At 43.9% G+C, this 21,724-nt stretch overlaps 1 protein-coding gene across 4 annotated transcripts in view; it reads left to right on the top strand.

Moving 5' to 3' along the window:
- The window catches only part of GRK5 (G protein-coupled receptor kinase 5), a 229,891-nt gene extending 208,488 nt beyond the window's left edge, over window positions 1-21,403 (top strand). For 3 of the 4 annotated variants that reach the window (XM_074959250.1, XM_074959249.1, XM_074959251.1), the window contains 5 exons: window positions 6,363-6,500; window positions 9,476-9,613; window positions 10,945-11,076; window positions 12,962-13,030; window positions 20,518-21,403. In XM_074959250.1, the coding sequence (XP_074815351.1) occupies window positions 6,363-6,500; window positions 9,476-9,613; window positions 10,945-11,076; window positions 12,962-13,030; window positions 20,518-20,613 (573 nt within the window). In that variant the 3' untranslated portion in view covers window positions 20,614-21,403. Of the gene's footprint in view, window positions 1-6,362; window positions 6,501-9,475; window positions 9,614-10,944; window positions 11,077-12,961; window positions 13,240-20,517 lie in introns of all 4 variants that reach the window. The other variant, XR_012640339.1, reaches the window with a different exon arrangement.
- Window positions 21,404-21,724: the final 321 nt, after the last annotated feature.

The following is a 21,724-nucleotide window of genomic DNA, read 5'->3' as shown; positions in this document are numbered from 1 at the left end:
TAGCGGGTGTCAGTGATAATCTCTTTTACCCATCAGGGGAAGCACTTCACACACTTTAGGGCACTCTTCAAAATGAATAATAATACATAATAATAATACCTCATAATGAGATCTTGAACTCTCAGATATCACAAAACGTCCCCTTTAACTCTGTGAGAGAGACTTTTGAGTCTCCTCCAGGTTGATGGGACCTGGGACATCATGCACGTTGGTTGGTGTAATATACAATGTTTTATTTATCTCTGCCTCTTTGTTACCTAACCCAATCAGTATCAGTATGGTTCATTCACTGAGTGTCGACCACGTGCACGGTGTCTTATTTTTCTAACCTTAATAAAGTTAGTTAAAACAAAGTCTCTCCTTTGGGTGCTGGTTTCCATTTTGAGACCAAAATTAATCTAATGGGCCCCCTTATATTAATTGACCTAACGAGTGTTGTGACTCTCCTTGTGCTGTTTCCCCACCCTGCTCAGCATTTTCCATATTATCCCATAAATTGCTTCCCTTATTCCTGTCATTTTAGGATGGAAAGGCTTTTTTTTTGTCATGTGGTATGATATGAATCTGACAGATTGAATCTCCTAACACATATTTAATCCATAAATGTATAAGGGGGTTGTGGGTTGATTGATTTGACAATCCCTGGTCCAGTTGTTTCTTTTCCTGTAGAGGGGAAAACTACACAGAAAATGTCTCTGACATTACAGAGTTGGAATCCCTAACTGAGATCTGAATTTGTGACATCAAAGGATCAGAGAATCCTTTGTACCAAAGTATGGAGCATTAGCAGTAGTGTGACATTGCCATTTCAGACCACTTCGTGATAGCCCTATGCTGGTGATTGTAAATCACTGTGGATTAAATGCTGCCCTCACTTACACCCTTGCCATCCCACTTTGTGCCTGTGTCATCCTGATGGAAAGTATTGCTGCTTAGGATCAACTTCACTGGTTGGCGTGAGGGTCTCTAGGAGATCTTCTGACTTGTAGCTCTGTTCATAGACGATAGGCTCTGAATTAGATTAAAGTACAATTGCTCCAGTCATTTGGCTAATGTCCCAAGAGGCCTTGCCATCAATAGTGATGCATTCGCTTTTGTTGTGCCTTATTCATATTAAATGCATCTTTTGCAAATTTAACATTTAAAAAGAAAACCCTCTGCAAACTATAGAGACAGCTCAAAATACACAGTCATCATCTCCGTTCCTGGTCATGTCTACATGGGATGGACATTTCAGTCTCATATCCAGGCTGACTATTGCTAAAGCCCACTGGAGCTTCAGCAAGCAGGAGGACCTGTCAATGCCTGTGGAGTAATGGGCCACCTCCTTCTACAAAACTCCCCAGTCCACTCTGCTTCCTGCCAGCAGCAGCAGATAAGGAGTCTCCTACTTCACCTGAGCTACAGAGCATTGGGAAGTCCTTATAGAATTTCCATATGGCTCCAGGTTTGTCCCTGCTGGGACTCACGGCCTCTTTAAGAAGTTTGCTCAGCAGCATACAGGCCTCAGGCAAAGGCAGAGAGATGAGTGCTGGTTCCCTGTAGCTGAGCCAGGCAGGAGAATCTTGCCCTTTCTGTGTCCAGGTGGAGTTCCCCCCAGCAAGTGCACTCTCCTCTCAAACAGACCCCACTGCACCAACAGAAGCAGCTTCCAGGCAGTGGCCCCAGCTGGAGGAACAGTTGTTGGCACTTCAGATCCAGGCTCAGTGTGTCTTGTGAGGCAGTGTCTCAACAGGGGCCAGACCGTTGTGCAGTGACCAGTGGTTTCAGCCAACTCCCAGCTGCCTGCTCCACCTATGCCTCTGCAGCCAGAAGCAGCAATGCACCAGCTGCCAACTCCACGCATGCTCCAAAGACCGGCTTCCGCATCAAAGGTTGTTGCAAATTGGCTCCTGGACACCGCTGTGGCACTCAGGTCTCCCCACCCAGCCTCAGCCAACACACCCTGTGACCGCATGTACCAAACAGCAGCCTGAACATTTTCTGCCAGACGAGGATCAATTCCCAGATTGAGTTAATATCCCCAGCCAACCCAGAGGTCGAAGCTCTGCAAGGACTATTGGAAACTATAATAAAGCAGTGGGGCCCTTTTGTCTTCCCTCCATCCTGAGAAAGAGCTGCAGGCATCTTCCATCTAACACAGGCTGCTCCAATTCTACCCCTGCCCACTGCATCTCAGTTGTCAGCAGTGCTGGCCCTGAACGCTTCTGAACATCAGTAAAACATTTTCCAGGAAAAAGTCAGCCAAAGTAAAGCCCAAGAACCAGCAGAAGCTTAAGAGTAAAAGAGAGCCTTCTGCGCTGAGATTTCTCCTCTCATAGGAGGACAGGACCCTTCAGCATAAAGGCAGGAAGTGGATATGGTCTTTTTCCTCTCTGCCCAGGAGCTACAGAAACTGGCTGGAGAAAAGTCGGACTCAGATGGGAAACTCTTTAGGCCATCGACCTCAATGAGCTTTCCCTATAAAGGGTGAAATTTAGAAACCTGCTGTGGTTAAAAAAACACAAATGCAGAGAAACATGCCCCAAGACATCCCAGTTCACAGTCTCCTGCAAGCCATCAAAAGCAAAACTTCCTTCCTGCCTCTCATCTGAGCAAGGCAAGTTGTCTGATTTTGATCCAGCGGAAGAGTGCCAGAAAAGATTCTTTCCCCTGGACTGTTTCAGCATGATATTGTACCAGGTAACCATTGAACCTTGACCACTTGAACCTACTGTGCACATAGAATGGTGAGACAACAAATAGATGCTGTCCTTCAAACTCCCTCCACCACCTCAAAAGAGCTTTGAAGGTGATTAGATTGAGAGGAGCTAATAAATAAGTCTGAGGCTCATTAAGCTGTCTCAAAGGTTCCATGCAGTCCCAGTGCCAAAATCAGACTGTCACCATCCCAAAGGTTAACATTGTCATTGGTGACCTTGTGAATTAATTGGTCATCATTTTGGGGGGTGATTGCCAGATTCAGTCTTCCTGGCAAGGCAATTACACCTCTGCCACACTAAAATTCTGCTGATTCGGCATCTCTTACTTGAGCTATTCAGTTGTGTATCGGCTCCCTCTCAGAGGCTAACGACCAGGAGCCAGTGGCTTTGATATCAGACTTGTCCCTGGATACTCTTTGTGACTAGGTTTGTGACAAGCCATTTATGGATCAGGCAGTGGAAGGCAAACCACCAAATTGTTGGTGTCATGCAGGGAGCAAACTGGAGAAGCCTTAGGAAATGTTATCCTATAAGCCAAGGATGAGGGTGAGAAACCCCTGTCATTAGCCAGGCACCCAAGGAGAGATTACAAACCTTCCATCAGGAGCAAACAGTCCTTTCAGCTTCTGCAGCTGAGACCATCACTCAGACAGAGGGCACTGGAACACATCACGGCTAGGCGTGACATCTCCAGACAACCCTCCCACTGCAACAAGGATTCCTGATTCCCCATCTTCCTTTCCCAGGCCTGAGGTGCTGTGATCCCTGTGGGCATCCTCCGATTCTCAGTCCAATGGGCTGTATGATAAAATTCAGCAGATCTTCCCTTTCTCTCACAGAGTGATTTGTCCCCTTCCTAGCTCTTGGAACATGGTAAAGCCCAAGCAGATGATGGAGGCTATATCCCCATTTGCTGATTATTGAGGCTCTTGGATCAGTTCTAAGGCTGGAGAGATGACTAGTGATTTGTTCACATTGTTCCCCGGGCATCAGGGCTAACTTGAGTTCCAAGACCCTGAACATCACAGTTCAAATGGAGACCCAGAAGTCCAAGTCCACCATGGCTGCCATTTCTCAAGGTGATTTGTTAGCCTGAGCAAGACCTATCTACATGTCCAGCCCTTGGGGTTTCACTGCAGTAGGACTCCCTCTGTAGGAACGGCATAGTTGGAGATGATAAAGAAAGGCCTGGTGGTTTTTCTTCTCTGAGCATCCAGGCTTGCCATTCCAGCCCTTCCTAGGGTTGGAGCTCCAGCAACCCTTCAGTTCAGAGGAAGATGTGATTGTTGTGCTGCACAGAGAGGTGAAATACAGGAAGGGAACTACTACTCCTTGTTTCCTCTTTGGAAGCAGTGTCCCCAGAGAGGTTCTCAGACACGGAGCCATGTCCCTGCTGATCATCTGCCTCCTTAGGGGGCAGAACCCACTAGGAATGGTCTGCTTGAATACTCAGAAGAGGCAAATGAATCACACAGTGCTAGTGAGTCTGTTTGGCTGGGGGTTTGCCTACTTACTCAGCCATGTTTTTCTGATGCTTTTGAAAGTGTAATGCTGCTCACATACTAGATGTTTGCTATGTACTTGCTGCAATTATCTTTTCCTCTGTTGCCCCCTGGTGGATTGAGATGTTCTAAGAACAGCTGAGCTGTGTGAACTATTAGCTGTACCCTCCTGTATAATAATTTCCCTCTATATTGAGAATGAAACTGTATTTCTTTCTCTCCCATCCTATGTTTTTTCTTCCTTTTCTCAGTGCTTGGAGAGAAGGAGGGAGTACCCCTTATACGCCTTGCTGCTAATGCATGATAGAGTCCTTTTTAACCTAAGGCTTTTGCTAGCCTGACTTGTCCGTGTAGCATATGTCTTGGCTGCCTTTTTGGAATCAGACTGCCATAGGAGAGTCTTTAGTTAAAACTCTCCGGTCGGATATTCCCCATATGGTATTCCCCTGACTCTAGTAAGTATCCCCGTCTCATTTAAAAGGGCAGGTTTTTTATTTTCTCCCCAGTCTTTCAGCGTTAGAAACCAGCATTCGCTAGAGAAGATATGCTAACAGATCTAACTTTAATCTTTTTGTAAAATCAGTTGCTTTTATTGCGTATTTATTTTCCTTTGACTTATCAAGGGGAAGTATTTTTCACTATATGAGTCAACTGCAGTGTCAGTTTATTATGAGTTGTGGCTCATGTTTCACTGTTTTGGCTAAAAATGCCTGCATGCAAGAAAAAGCCACTTAAACTGAATGAAGACAACCCCTCCCCCACAAACCTTCCAGGCCACTGTCAGTTTTACGGTTCAGGAGAATGTCAGAAATTTGTGATACAGTAGTGACATATAAAAAAGGCCATCTGTAATTGGCATAGGCTGATGCACAAAGGTCGTCATTACATACATAGCTCTGCCTTTCTTTCAAAGCTAAAAAAAATAATCGTTAGTTTGAGTAAACACTGTGTCATTGGCTTGTTCTAATTGATTACGGGTACTTGATTTAAAAGGATTAGGCACCAAAATATCTCACTCATTGAACTAACTCCCCAGACCAATTATCAGAAATATAGAGGCCTCCCCATGGACTCTGGTTCTAACACACATGTCTCTGTGGTTATCTTCCTGTGCATGTTTATCTAATTTACCAGTTATGCTGAGTTCAGTCAATCCCCATTGCCTTGTTAAGGATCCCTGTGAGCAGAGAGGAAATCTCTGCAGTCAAACTGATTCTTCTGTCGACTTCTCCAGATCTCCTCCAGGGTTGCAAGTGAGCTTCCCTCAGCCCATTATAAGATGCCTGAATTCAGGATTTAGGAACAGATGTAGCAGTGCAGAGATGGTGTCTTGTGGTGCCCTTTAAAAATCTAGGCTTGGGCTGATGGAGGTTGGACACGGTGCCAATACTGACACATATTGGATCTTCAGCTGGTGTAAATCAGTGTAGAGCTCCGTTGAGAAAACTCCCGTTGACGTCAGCGGGAGCAGGAATGGGCCCAGTAGGTTTAGTAACGAAAAAAGTGTGATTTAAAAGTTCAGTGTTATGTGCTATACTGGAAAGTATTGCATTGGGTAGGGATAAACAGGCCAAAGTAACAAAGGAGCATCATTCCAACAACAGTAGCTTGAGAACGAGCATTCAGAGAATATGTGGGACTATAGGGCATATGTCAAACCTCCTCTTCTCTCAGCTACCCATTGAAAATAAGTGGGAGGAGACTATAGGATAGAGGACAACACTATTGAGATTTCAGAGTAACAGCCGTGTTAGTCTGTATTCGCAAAAAGAAAAGGAGTACTTGTGGCACCTTAGAGACTAACCAATTTATTTGAGCATAAGCTTTCGTGAGCTACAGCTCACTTCATCGGATGAATGAGCTGTAGCTCACGAAAGCTTATGCTCAAATAAATTGGTTAGTCTCTAAGGTGCCACAAGTACTCCTTTACTATTGAGATTGTAATCTTTGAGGCAGATCATTGTCTATATGTTTGAACAATGCCTAGAACAATGGAGTCCTGACCTGTTTAGCCTTTAGGCTCTGCCACAATGTAAATGTTAAGTCATGATAATTCTCCTGTTCCCACGCCCCTATTCAAGCACAAACAGTTGGAAAAATATCATCGTAGGGCTATTGCTTTTCAGACTTTCTTACAATTTTGCCTGGTCTGTTTCAGCTACTAACCAAAGATGTGAAGCAGAGACTGGGATGTCAGGGGGAAGGTGCAGTGGAAGTGAAGAAGCACCCATTCTTCAAGAGTATGAACTTCAAACGATTAGAAGCAGGAATGTTGGACCCCCCCTTTGTCCCTGATGTGAGTAGCATATGGTAGAGAAAACCCCACTTGCCTGGATCTAGAGAGAATATATTGCACGCACCCCTTCTTTAGATGTCTTTCTAAAACGACTGTTCCCTTATATTTCCCATAGCTGGCAATGACTTGTTTCATTTCTTTTTTGGATAAGGATGGTGAACCGGTTTAAATAAAACCCTTTCCCGAGCCCCAAACTTAAACTCAACCTTTTCTTAGGTTCTAAAAGAACTCCTTTTATTTCTCCCCTGTTTTTGTGCCTTGTGAGCACCTCCAGCTGGCACCAGCCCTCCTGCAAGTAGCAGACAATTCATAGGGAAGCATATTTTCACAGAATTCCCAGTCCAGTTTTGGAGACATAAGTGATTCAGAAAGCTCAGCTAAGCATGTATGTATATTTGTACAGAGAGGGAGAATGGTTCAGTCTTAGGCAAGGTAAGTTCAGTTCTCTACTCCAGGGATTCTCAACTGCGACCCCCTTCGGACAACAAAAATTACTACACAACTCCAGGAGGGGGCCAAAGCCGAAGCCCAAGGGCTTCAGCCCCAGGCAGGGGGCCTGTAACCTGAGCCCTGCCACCCTCAGGCTTCAGCTTCAGCCCTGGGCAGTGGGGCTTGGGCTTCAGCTTTGGGCCCCAGCAAGTCTAACAGCAGCCCTGGTGACCCCATTAAAACAGGGTCGTGACCCACTTTGGGGTCCCAACCCACAGTTTGAGAACCGCTGCTCTACTCCACCAGAGACTTCTGGGTTGACCTGGGGCAGGTCTCTTACATTCTCTGGGCCTCAGTTCCCACCTGTAAAATGGGAATAGTCGCACTGCTCTACATCAGAGGGGTGATGTGAGGATAAATACATTATAGATTGATTTTGCCCTAGGCCCAGAAATAATTGCCACCCCCCCCCAGCTCACCTCTGCTCCTTCCCCACCTCCTTCCTGCCCCTATTGGTCCCCTTCCCCAAATCCCCGCCCCAGCCCCGCCTCCTCTCCTGAGTGCACCGCGTTCCCCCCCTTTCCCCCTCCTTCATGAACCTGTTTCGTGCACAAGCACTGGCAGGGAGCGGGGAGAAGCAGGACCTGGTGGCGCGCTCAGGGGAGGAGGCGGAGTGGAGGTGAGCTGGGGGGGGGGTGGCAATTATTTCTGGGCCTAGGGCAAAATCATTAATCCGCCACTGCTCCTCCCCATGCTCCTCCCCATGCACAGAGTTCCATGGTTATTTTCCTCTTCCCAGCCTGTCTATCTGGCTAGGCCTTCTAGCCTTAAAGTCCCCATATGGCTCTAAGTAAACATTGTAGTTTTAACATATTAGGGAAAGTAACAGTTTGGCAGCTCTGGTTTGCATTGCTGCAAACTCAATCAAACCAAAGTGGTTTAAAAGCTACAAAAGTTTACTTTAGCTGCTCTGGTTGGCTTTGCAGTTTACTATGTAGCCTCATTATTCCTGCCAATTAGCCCAGAGTGTTATGACCTGCTTCAGTGGGAAGAAATAGGAGACAAACTAGTGTTTCTTTCTCATGAAGAAAATTAGAAAATTCTGGACTCAAATATGGGATCAGCTAGAGCCTACTGAAAGCTTAATTGTGGTATGTAATGGCTAGAGGGCATCTATTATCCATGTGTTTGCTAAAGTAGAGGCTCATAATTTTTTGCCCCATTAAGGGCAGCTGGCAATTTATTGGTAACTCAAGAGCTGCATCTAAGCTAGGTAATTCAGCACTCACAGAACTCTCTTCATTCATAGATCTCAAAGCACTTTACAGAGAGAGGTATAGTATTGTTATAACCATTTGACAGAGAAGGTAACTGAAGCACAGAGAGGTTAATTGACTTTCCCAAGGTCACACTGTCAGGAATGGAGGTGGGAAGAGAACCCACATCTCCCATTCTGCCACTGGACCACACTGCCTCCACAGAGAATTAAGTAGGCTATAGCTGTCCTCATCTTTAATAAGAAGGCACAGCACACAGAGAATACAGATTCCAGCATGTAGCACTTCATTTTGATTAATTTGGCCAGACTGCTCAGTTGCATGCTGGGATCTCTAGGCTTTGCAAGCCGCACTTACGCTATCTTCCTTAACATGGAAGTGGATCATGTTGTAGAATTCGGTGGGCTACTCTAGTCCTGCAAGCTGCATCTTGGTTATGCCCTTATTAAAGGGTAACTTTGTGCAGCTAGGGTAGGTTCTGCGGACATGCAATGAGTCCATGTTAAGTAACCACTAGGGAGTATTTCTGTTTTCTGTTCAATATGGCTGACTATTGGTGTGTTAGCTGAGGAAAATGTCTCTTCAAAGTGACGTAGCAGTCGTTCCAGAGAGCTAAGAGCGATAGTAAAATAGTTCAAGGTATTTGACTTTGCATCTGTAGAAATACAGCAGTGAAAACTGTCGCAGTTCATAGGAATGGCTCTAGAGAGCTTCCAACGGCTGAGAAAGAGCTGAGCTATTAACACAAACAACAGAAAAACTCAAAACCTCTTCTGTGTTCTTTAGCATTTAGTTCAAATTCCTTTAAAGCTTTAAGCTTGCAAACTCCACAGCTGGCTGAGGAGAATGAGACTTCCATCTGGGTCAGACAAAGCCATCCCAGGTGTGCATTTTGTACAGATTTTCCAGTCTTTGAATGGCCTGTGTGTGTCCCCCTCTCTAAAAGAAAACAGTGCTTCTATTTTTTTTATCCTTTTTTTACCTTATCTTATTTTTTCTGTCCTCATCACATCACCTCTTAGCTATGTGCTACATGGATGACTAAAGCCCACTGTGGTTCTGCTGATGCTGTAAGGACTTCAAAGTGGAAGCTTTAAATGCTTAAAGCAAGTCAGCCTGTGACGATAAACACATGGGCAGAGCAAGTATAGGAAGGCAGGATGTGGCTAGTCGCTTGTGGTCAGACATTCTCACTTGAATGTGTGTGTGAATAAAGGCACGTGTCCAGACTCAAAGACATTTTCTCTCCTGCTTTTTCTCCCGAGACAGCCCAGAGCCGTGTACTGCAAGGATGTGTTAGACATCGAGCAATTCTCCACAGTGAAAGGGGTAAACCTGGACCAAACAGATGATGATTTCTATTCCAAGTTTTCCACAGGATCCGTATCTATTCCATGGCAGAATGAGGTAAGGGTACATCATGATCATATCACCCCAATGCAATCTCTAACCCAGGCTGCTTAAGAGCAGTTGTATGCTTCCAGTAATGTATACCCACTGGGTAATTTGCTAGACTCTAATGCATTCATAAGTTACAAACGCACTCTTTCAAGATCTATAAAGTACCACAGATGTCAGGTTCAGGTGACTGTATCTGCAGATTCTGCATATTTGTATAAATTGGCAAGGGTCCTCCTGTACTTCCTCCTGCTGGTCTCCATAGAGATGTTCTGATAACGGCTCTAAAGAACTTCCGCGGAATGGATTTCTGCCTTAATGTGGCTCTCTATCCGTGACACTCATCTCATTCATTATTTTGTATCTGATGGGCCCCAGCTGTTGCATTTGAATCTGGATCTGAACTTTTCTGAAGTGCCAGGGTTTTTGATTGGGGGATTTGTTCTGCCTGCAGTAGAAACAGAGCCAGCTGTAAAGTTCAGATCCAAGTATAAACTTCCCCATGGTTTAGGGGGCTCAAAACTGGCCTTTTGGGTTCAGGCCAATCCGTATTTTATATTCTCCAACATAGAAAAGAAAAACAATGCAAAATTGAATGGGGCATTCTCTTAGTAAGACGTATTGGAATAGTGCAGAAGCTTATACATTAGAGATTGAAGCCATCTGTTAGGTTGTATTGCCAGTACAGAGAGGGGTTCAGCTATTGCTTGAACACAATATACTTTCCCCTTCAAACCCTTGATGGCAAAAGATGCTTTTTACACTGTATTGATTCCTTGGCATGCTGACAGCACCTCATGAGAGGTGATGAATATGGTGGGAAAGCTGACTAAACTGCCTTGCTGTTTTGAACAGTGAGACTCTTCCTCGAGGTGGCTACGGTCAGGTCATCTTGGGCTGACAGCATCAGCGGTCAGAACTGCTTAGTTACGGAAGCTCCCAGTGAAACTGAAAGTGGTGTTTTGGTTGTGAGGTTAACTCTGATTTTCCCACTCTAGGACCTTAGAGTTACTCAGTTCAATTTAACAAGCCATCAGAAGACTGTACATCTTCAGACCCATCTCTGCTACTACATCCACAGTAAACTGCCTAACAATAATAGCCAGAGAAGTGTTCTGTTGCTGATTGGCCCTTGTTGGTTCCTACACCCTCCTGTCACATCTTGTCCCTCTTTAGTCTGTAAGCTCTTTAGGGAAGGAACTGTCTTTTATTTCATGCTTGTACAACTCTTAGCATAATGGGGCCCCTAATCCCGATTGGGGCATCTGGAGTCTCTTGTAATATTAATAAATAATAGTAATAATGCATCATCTCTTTTTATTCTTTCTGTGTTTTACCAGATGATAGAAACAGAGTGTTTTAAAGAACTAAATGTGTTTGGACCAAATGGTACTATTTCACCAGACCTAAACAAAAGCTACCCCCCAGAGCCACCCAAGAAAGGATTACTACATAGAATATTTAAACGTCAGGTGAGATCTTAAATGTAACAGAAGGAGCCTCTCTGAGCATAGGTGCCGACTTTGTGGGTGCTCTGGGGCTGGAGCACCCCTTGGAGGAAAAATGGTGCGTGCTGAGCACCCACCAGCAGTCCCCCTATCAATCCCCCTTCCCTCCCTCCCTCCCACCTGCCTGCCAGCAGGCCCCTCCCTCCCCGCACCTCCCACCTGCTGCAATCAGCTGTTTCACAGTGTGCAGAAGTCTGAGGGGTGAGGGGGGAAGGAGCGAGGACACGACACACGCGGGGTGGGGGGTGGAAGTGGGTGGGAAGAGGTGGGGTGAGGGCAGGAGGAGTGGGGCAGGAGTGGGGCCCGGGGTGGGGCCGGGAGTCGAGCACTCTCTGGCACTTTGCAAAGTCGGCGCCTGTGTCTCCGAGTCCTGATGAACTTTCCTGTGTGATATGTATGCTGCCCTTATGGTATGTCCATCACGAGAGAGACATGAAATGCCAGGGAGGGTTCGTTCTCACAGTTTCCTTGTAATTTTCTGAAGATTCTGTATGTTCAGGTGGTTCAAATAAGTGTCTGCACCTAGGAGTTCTTATTTGATTCAGTACTTCCAACTTTCTAAGACCTGGCCATAGCTAGTCTGATATTTATTAGGGCTGGTTGAAATGTTTCTATCTAAGCTGGTTTTTTTAATGGAAAATTGGGTTTGTAAGTTACATGATTGTGTGGGTGAGAGAGAAAATTGTCTGCTTTTCATGGAAAATGTCAATTTTTCATTAAATAAACGAATTCCCAGACCATAGGAGATGTTGTCCGACCAGGGAATCTGGCCCATAGAGGGGAATGGGAGCATGAGGCATCTGAAATGCGACTCTCAAAGAGGCATCACAGCAACATTTCCAAATCCAAGTATTTTGGGGGTTGGCTGAAATATTTCAGTTTTTGATATTTTGCTGAAAAATCTGAATTTTCTGCAGAAAATAATCCCATTTCCTGACCAGCTCTGTTGTTTATCATGTTCCCCTCAACAGGCTGCAGGTAGTTTAGGCTGGAATTTAGCAAGGACACCTTCTACTCCTGACATTGGTCTCAGTCCCACCCTCACAGGCTCTTAGTAACCCCTGGCTCAGCACCTATGTCCAACAAAGGGCAGCTCTGCCACCCCTGCTGATTCCTTTGTGTCCAGGGCTACTGGGGACTGTCCATGAAAAGAACACCTGCTAAGAATGGGGCATTAGCAAAGCTGGCTGCCAGGCTGGGAGAACTAGTCATGCTAATGAACCCAAACCCTACTGCTCCCTCCCAAAACAAGCACGTCCTCTGTCTCTCTCCACCTCGCCTCCCTACTGCATGAGTGGAGCTCACGACTGAGACTTGGTTTTCTTATTTTACAGTGGTGCATGCGCAGCACTGTGTCTTCTTTGCACTGGAGTATGCTGGGCCCCCATGTGCCATTCCTAACACTTCTTGCTGTGTTGGCTCTGACATACCTACCCATCATCCCTATTTAAGAGTGACAGGCCTTATTTTTTAGAACAATATTGACCACTTTTTCACATAACATTTTGAACCCAGCATATTACACTGGAGTTACAAGGCATGTCTCCCTAAATGTTAGCAGGTATGCTCTGAGGAAGACAAAGCTTAGGAGGCCAGAACGGTTTGTGCTGTATTGAATTGACTCCTCTAACGTGTATCGTCTTCTCTGTGTCTCTGGAGAGCTCCCATGGTTCTCCTGACCCATGGAAAATAAGGGCAAGCACACTGAATAATTTTTATTTCAGTAAATCTTCACAATGTTACAAGACCAGAAGTAGGCGGGATAATATGACACGACCAAAATGTGAAACAGATGGGAGGTCTGGGATGTTTGGGGGATATAAATATAATTGTTTTCTCCTTTCTCCAGCATCAAAACAATTCAAAGAGTTCACCGAATTCAAAGGCGAGTTTAAATCACCACATAAATTCAAACCATGTAAGTTCAAACTCCACCGGAAGCAGCTAGTTTGAACTCAACTTTCATGAAACAACGTGTTGCATCCTTCCACTATAATCTATGGAGCTTCTAAGGATGAGAGAGCATCCACCGTTGAGTTAAAAAAATAAATGATCTCCCAGCAATGGAGATATTCTATCCATTCCTTCCAGTGGAGCCTCACATTTTATGAAGAAATTTCCACTCAGGTCTGTTTTTGGAGGTGGCACTCAAGATGGTGTGAATCAGATTTGTCTATTTAGAACATTGCAATAGAAATTCAACGAACATGACTACTTGCACGTATTTAAATAGCATCATACTAGAACTGAATTTTGTCTTTATTATTTTTAAAGAAAAGTTTTGTAAATTTCTCTATTGTCTCAGTTTACATTTTGTACATTTGTATTTAAATGAAAGTCAGACTTTGGGGTGTATATTTTCTGAGCAGCAGCTGTAAAGCCATGTGTTTTAAGACTTTTTTTTAAAAGAAATGTGACTCAAGACTTCCAGAGCCTCAAATGAGAAATCATTCTTTTTAGTAAGTGTAGAAAATTATTCATATTTCACTTTATCAAGTTGGTTTTACTGACATGCATTTTTATGGCACAATTTATTCTTAATTATTTTACATCTGTATATTTGGCTTACAGCAACACTGCATACATTTTTCCTCTTTCTTGGTTTGTAAAGTCTTGTGTTAAATGCTAAAATACGTAGTCAAGACTTTGCCGCATCTAAGAATACTATTTGCTATGTCTGAAGTTCGTAATGTCATGGGACCAGCACTGTTGAGATTTGCACTTATTTTTGTTGTTAGATCATCACAATATTATTGTTTTTAATGGAACCCTGTTTTAAGCCCTCCTCTTCAAACTTTTTTTACTATTGCTAATGAGAGAAAGAACAAATGTTAGCAAGGGGAGATAAGAAAGACAAGTTGTCCTCAGTTCTTCAAAGGCCTGAAATCCTGCACCCATTGAAATTAACAGCAAAGCTCCCATTGATTTCAGTGATAAAGGATCAGGCCACAAGTGAGAGGCTTTTACAACAGTTGCTTATGTCACAGAGCTACCAGGAGATTGACTCAATAGCCCTGTCTGTGCTGGCCAGGGAAGCTATAGAGGACAGAACCAAGCCAGGAAGGTTCAGCTCTGGATCTCAACTTGTTCACGTCCATTATATCCATTCCGACCCATGTCCACTGTCAAGTGAGCCGTTCTAGAGCCCTTAGGCTGTATGGCTTCTTTTCTGGCCCCCTCAACCAGTGATGAAACGACTGTCCCAGTACAGAGAGTTAGCTGAGTTCAGTGCCCATTGTAAAACAGTATCATTTGCTCTTTTTTGATTCCACAATGCATCATCTCAGGCTACCCCAAATCATTGTTTAAAACAATTGTCCCACTGGTATAGATGGGCTCAGTCAGGTTCAATATCCATTCTATGAACCAGTTAACAAAAGCATACTATATGCCAGGAGTGTATCTATTCTTAAACATGCCATGTAGGACATCAAGTGTCAAACACAGCTTCACACATTTCAACGGATGTTGGGAAACATTTGCCCCACTGGTGTAGACAGAATCTGCTGAATTCAACATTTGCTGTAAAATAGTTTGGTTGACCATGTTTTTTACAATGGTTGCTTAATTGATTGAGTTTTCCTAAACCTTTGGGACAACTGATGCCTGACATGTCATGTCTAAGAATTAAACCATTACGCTAAGGTTAGACCAGGTCTGTGCTGCCCAGGGAAACTGGGTTAGCATCTTTCTAGCAAGAATTACATGTATGTTTAATTAGCCATAAGGAACAGGTTACTTAGAGAGCTTCTGGAATCCCCATCATTGGAGGCTTTTAAGAACAGGTGAGACAAACACCTGTCAGGGATGGCTTAGATATATTTAATCCTGCCTCAGTATGGGAGGATAGACTAGATGACTTCTTGAAGTCCTTTCCAGCCCTGCATTTCTTTGATTAGACTGGTGTGCACAGGCACCGACTTACTAATGTGCCAGAGGTGCTCGACCCCCGGCTCTGCCCCACGCCCCACCCCCACTCTACCCCTTCCTCCCGGGCCCCACCCTGCCTCTTCCTGCCTGCATTCCACCCACACCCCATTTCTTCCTGCCCCATTCCGCCCCCTCCCCCCCCAGCACGCTGAGCCCTCGCTCTTCCTCCCTGTCCCCGCAGCCTCCTGCACACCGCAAAATAGCTGATTGCGTCAGGCAGGAGGCGCGGGGAGGGAGGGGGAGGTGCTGATCAGCAGGGCCAGCTGGCAGGTGGCAAACACTGGGGGGCAGGGGCTGATAAGGGGGCTGCCGGTATATGCTCAGCACCCACCATTTTTTCCTTGTGGGTGCTCCAGCCCCGGAGCACCCACAGAGTCGGCGCCGATGCTGATGTGAAACTGGTTTCCCTGGCCAACACAGAAAGAGCAACAGAGTACATAAGGTTTTTTACAGGAAAAGCCATGAATGATAAGGACTCAAAATAAAGTAAGTTCTAGAACAGGGATCAGCAACCTTTGGCACGAGGCCCACCAGGGTAAGAGCCCCCTGGCTGGCTTGTTTACCTGCCGCATCTGCAGGTTCGGCTGATCATGGCTCCCACTGGCAGCGGTTCACCTCTCCAGGCCAATGGGGGCTGCAGGAAGTGGCGCGGGCCGAGGGATGTGCTGGCCGTGGCTTCCCGCAGCCCCCATTGGCCTGGAGCGGTGAACCGCGGCCAGTGGGAGCCGCGATCAGCCGAATCTGCAGATGCAGCAGGTAAACAAACTGGCCCGGAGCCCGCCAGGGGGCTTACCCTGGTGGGCCGCATGCCAAAGTTTGCCGATCCCTGTTCTAGAACAACTTAAGGTCAGTAATGGAGATATTGGGCTATGTATGTATGTACTGGGCTGATGTGCGTTTGTCATGGAGTACAGAATGCCAAGAAGCCAAGACACCCCGTAGGTCAACTAATAAGGTTGTAGGTTCTCTCAATCACTTGTAGAGATACAGGTAATTAAGACTGTGTTGTAAACAATCCAAAACAGTAATGAAAAATGGTCTCCCTTTTCCTTCTGACTGATGTTCTGGGAAGACACGGTGGCACAGAGGGTGTTTACCCCTCACTTTATCCATGCAAAGATCCAACAGGGAGAGTGCCAGCAGTTTCACCTGTGTTAGTGATGCCACTGCAGATTTGAGCAGAGGTGAAAGAATGTGGAGAAGCGAATGCTGAGAATTTGGACTAATTATGTCTCCAGTTTAGTTGTAATACTTCCAACTCACTAGTAGGCATGAGAAGAGAGAAGTACCGTGTGAGTGAAACTCTCCATTTATGTTCTGACGCAAGCCCTCTGAAGTCAGCAGGAATCTGTGCGCTTACTGTAGTGGGCTTTGTGTTAGGCCCCTTATGCAAAGTTTGCGTTCTGTGGATGGCCTTGCATGAGCCCTCTGCATCAGGGTGGATTTCCCCCAATTTCAAGAAATGTAGGTGAGAATTCGAAGAGGAACCTCAGTATCTCTGGGGCTTAATGTAGGGCTCACTGTTTCAGTACCAGTGTGCATGAGAAGCTTTGTATGTAGAACTTTCCTTGCTTTGCCTAGAATATCCTTATGGGGAAACGTTTTTTCAAAGGGAAAGGCTGACTTCCACGTGCCGGAACTACACTCAGATTCATCTGTGTGCGCAGTATGTCAGTGCTCTCTCAAACCGGTTAATTCATAAGCACAAATGCAAAGCAAAGGGAGCACTGAGTGGTAGATAGAGCATGGTCCTAGGTTCTGTTTTGAGTTCTGCTACTCCCTCATTTTGTAGCATTATAGAGGCACCTATCTCCCATTAGAAGAATGTGGATAATAATGTTTGCCTGCCGCTCGGGGTGTGGCAGGGGTTGTGAGGCTTAAATCATGAATGTGTGTAAAGTGTGATGAGGCTCTTGGATAAAAGTCATTATAAGAGTCACATATTAATATTCATCATTAAACGTGAGTGCAGAGCGTATGCATGAGGAGCTCATTCTCTACCTTTTTAACCATTTGGTCCATGAAGACTCCATTTTCTTTTGTTGTTGTTTTAACTCTTCACATTTAGATTAGAGATGAAAAACCTAATTACAGTGAACCCTCCCTTGAAGGCTGTTTGTTAAGGCTAAATGACCAGTTGATAACCCTGGCTCGAAGGAACATCATGTGTAGCCACAACACTGCCAGTCAATACCAGTCTTGACCACCCGTCCTGTGAGTCTCCTGAACAGCGCTTGCCTACTATGTCCAGCTGAGCAGTATTTTGTGTTAAATATCCTACTTGTGTTAAATATCCTACTTGAGACTCGGCTGAGAACACACTGTGCTCGCATTCACTTGTGTGATCCAGTAAAAATTGGAACACAGATATCTATGGATGGAACTTTAGTGAATCAATTTGTTGCACAACCTAACTCCCCCAAATACATGGAGCCTGATTCTCAGAGGTGATGAATACTCGCAATTCAATCTGAAGTCAATGGGAGCTATGGGGGTTCAGCACCTCTGAAAACCAGGCCTACAACATGAGGGGAGGGATAGCTCAGTGGTTTGCGCATTGGCCTTCTAAACCCAGCGTTGTGAGTTCAATCCTTGAGGGGGCCATTTAGGGATCTGGGGCAAAAATTGGGGATTGGTCGTGCTTTGAGCAAGGGGTTGGACTAGATGACCTCCTGAGGTCCCTTCCAACCCTGATTTTCAATGATTCTATAATTTCTTTATACTACTTTGGATAGAGCATACTGCTAGCAAGAGAGTGTTTAGTACTCTGAATCATAATGAATAGCTCTGAGGTGGGTTTGCACATAGCAAAAGAGTAGAAAGAAATAGTTATTTCGTAGTTTTCCAGCACAAGATTCATTTTGTCTGTTATCATTCCAATTAGAGCAAAGATCCTTTTGGGAAGTGCACAAGATTCGAGCTGGTTGAATTATTTGTATGAGTAGACTGTTGAGCAAATTTAGCTCTTTAAATGTTTGGAAAACATTTACAAACTGATTCTGAATTCTGCAACAGGATTTATTTTTAAGTCTTCTCCTGATAGGCTGAAAATTACTCATCGGTCTATGGGTTCTTCATTAACTTTCCAGTTCAATGGTTGTTTGAGTTGTGTGTGAAGGAGTCACATGGCATTTTTTCTGCTTTCTGCTTGGATGATTGAAACTTCTGAAACATGAAAATAATAGCAAATACATATTTTTGAGTCTGCACATATAACCTTGTTCATGTGAAAATAAGGGTGTTCGTGCACAAACAGCCATTCCTAAGACATGTGTGAACAAAAACCTGTTCATGCAAATGAAAAAACGCACAAAACTGGTCAAACCAAGCAGCCAATAGGAATTCAAATGAAAGTTAGTGAACACCGTTCTTGCAGTGCTGAATCAGATCTACTTAATATAGATATTTAGAGGAATTTGTTCAATTGACGCTCTGTTTTTCATAGAAAATTTGGAATGTTTTTAAGAAATCTTTGAAGTCACTTGTGATCATTCCCCTCCCCGGGTAACTATGTCCAATTTCATTGTAAGAAACATGTAGCCAAACTTTGCTGATTGATTGGTATCTTACTGGATACAGTTGCTTTTTTCTTCTTCTTCAGAGTATACATAGAATTAGAACACACAATATCCAGCAGGGACTATTTTTGTTAAGCCAACTCTCATGTTTCCAAGCTAGATCCAACTGGCATCTTTACTTTTTCCACCCAAGTCTCACATTTCAAAGTCAGTTGCTATTATCCTTTTCAGTAGAGAAGCCTCAGATAAACAAACTTCTGTAGTACAAACAAAATAAGCAGAAACAGGGAGATACAGTATCTATGAACTCCTAAGTACAGTTTGAGAACTAGGTTAGTGTGTGGGTGTGTTCATGTGAAAGGTTCTCTTCTTTAAGTTCACAAATTCTTGTTGTTCAAAGTTTGTAAGGCTCCCTCCCACATGTTAAATATGTTGATCAAAATGAGATGGCTCATCAGCTGCTCCTGAGCATTCTCTAAACAGCACTGGAAAAGCTGGACTTCTCTTTGCTTTGAAAAGTTGGACTTCTCTTTGCCCGGGGCTAGTCTGCTTTTCCAGGCAGGGATCATGTCTTCCTGTGTGTTTAAACAGCACCTAGCACAATGGGACCCAGTCCTGCTTGTGGCCTTGGGCTGCTACTTTAATTTAAATAACAGCATTAATAAGTGCCTAGGTGCCCATTTCACCAAAACATCACTGGCACATTTGAAGGCCCTTAAAACTGGGAGGCCAAGGAGCGAATGGACTCAGAGATTGACCTGCCCTCATCCTGGGAGCTGGTCCTGGTCTATCCCAGGCCGGGTGGAGAACCATTAGCAGGGAAGTGCAAGAGAAGCTGTGGCTAAACAGAGCTATCAGTTTGAGACCTCTCACAAGCACTAACTCCACCTATCATTTAAAAAATAATGATAGCGATGAGTGTCCTTAGGCTGAAGCCGAGGAAACAGGGTTAAATCCTATTCATTCCAAATTCCCATGTGTCAGGAGGACAGCAACCTCCTTTAGCGAGAACAACTATTAGCTTTTATGCAGTGCTGTAAGAGGATGTTTAAAGCCAGCCAACAGCAGTCTGTACTAATAGCCCCTCTACTCTGCAGTAATACAAATATCAGCTGCCATGCTGGGGTCTGTTACTGCAGAATACTATCAGATGTTTTTTATAAAGGAAGAGCCATATGCTGAGAGACTCTTAAACAGTGCATTACTTATATTGGCAGTGGCAGAGTGATTTTTGATTTAAGATGATCTCCTTGTGTCTGGCTCAGGTTTCCCCTGTTTGTTTGTTTATACTTGGAGTCAGGAGTGCTGGGTTCTATCCCTAAGCCAGCCACTGATTCTCTGTCTTGCCCGTGGCAACAAAATTAACCTATGCGCATCTCAGCTTCCCTGGTCTGATAAAAGGAGTAATGAAACCTAGCCACCTTTGGAAAGCACTCAGAAGTCTCTAGACAAAAAAAAAAATGCTAAGTATCAATATTAATTGTTTTTTATTTGAATGAATTGAGCCTCATCTAGCAGCTCTTACCTATGTAACTTCAGTGAGACAACTCACATAAATAAGGGTTCATGATTTTTTTCAAATAGTTTGTCCTAGTTCCTTTGAGATGCTGAAATTTTATGCACTTTGCTTCAGCAGCGAGACCTCCTGCAGAGCTAACAGTATAGACTTTAAAGTGTTCGTTTCCTTGTTTCAGAGCTAATGAGTAATAGCAATCATTCAAGATCCTCCCCTTTTTATATTAAAAACAAATATCTATGAGGGAGGGGACAAAAAATAATCACCAGTTAAACTTCAAAATCTCTCTTTGCCTGCTGAACAGTTGTTCCACATGTGACAGAATTCCTAGATACTGAATAACTGAAATGCTGTGTTAAATCAGAATGATGCATGTTGGACAAACGTTGGGAAAACTCACTGGCCCATCTATGAAAACTAAAGAGATTATCACATTTCTAGGATCAAAGGACTTCAAAAGGGAATCCCAGGCGTTCTGGAAATCAAATGGCCCCCAAGGAACCATCACTACCAGGAAAGAAGAAACATGTCAGATAGTGCCTGGATTATAAATGTATTTTCCATTCTTGTCATTCCACAGCTGTTCAGTGTGTTTATTAACCAGTCCATGTGAGTTATATTGTATGTGTTGAGTGCAATCTCCTTTGATTGCACTTTTTAAATACTGGACACTCATCTAAAAGACTCAACTTTTTGCCTTTCCTTTGAAGGTGGAGGATGTAAAAACTTCATTTTGCATTTCCAAGCAATGTAGATAGATCTAAAAATTTCATGAACCATCTTGTATTTGCCCATATCTGACTAATGATTAAATTGTAAAACTGCAGACTTTCATATTACGACTAGTCTTTTCACCGGCTTTGAAAATTAAAATTCACATTTGGTATTAACACACACACACACAGTAGTATTCTGATCTAATTTGACAAGCGTATCCAGGAGTAAATGTTTTTAAGCACTGCTAATACTGTAGTCTCTGTAAGAGGAACAGACACTTCTAAAGAAATGTTAAAGTTGTCTTTCATAATTCAGTCAACAAATCAGTTTTGTAATAAATTAAAGCAAATGTTCTCAATTAGAAGAACTAGTGGCTGTTGACATTGTACACACACAAAAAATCATTCTAGTATCCAAAGGGTTTTTTGTTGTTGTTTTATTACAGGGAGATTCTAACATTGTTTTATGAAACTAGTTTCATTTTGAGGTTATTACTGAAGATAATGGCTTCTGTGTTCTATGGCTGCTTGAATTCTTCGTACATAATGTCTAATAATGTCACAGTGCTGCTGTATCTAGATCAAACCACTGTTTTGTTTTGGTTTTGTTTGGGGATTTTTTTAGAAAAATAAATTCTTTAATTTAAATACATTAAAATTACTCATTCTGATCCATTTTTCCTCTTTTTTTTTATTGGACATAAGCCCATATTGCGCCAGATAATGTTTCATCTGAAGTTCATGGGAGTGTTACCATTGCTTTCAGCGGGAGCAGGATCATTGTTGGGACATCTGCTGCCTTTATATGTCTTATAATATTTTCTGTCACATCACCTCTCCAGCTAGTAGATCTACCGTAGGTCAGAATCTTAGGCCTTGTCTACACTGAGGTTATTAGCCATGGGCAGCTGCATCAGTGTGACCATGCACTA

Source organism: Natator depressus, chromosome 7 (genome assembly GCF_965152275.1).
Source record: "Natator depressus isolate rNatDep1 chromosome 7, rNatDep2.hap1, whole genome shotgun sequence".
NCBI lineage: Eukaryota > Metazoa > Chordata > Testudines > Cheloniidae > Natator > Natator depressus.
This window is presented reverse-complemented; position numbering and strand designations above follow the sequence as displayed.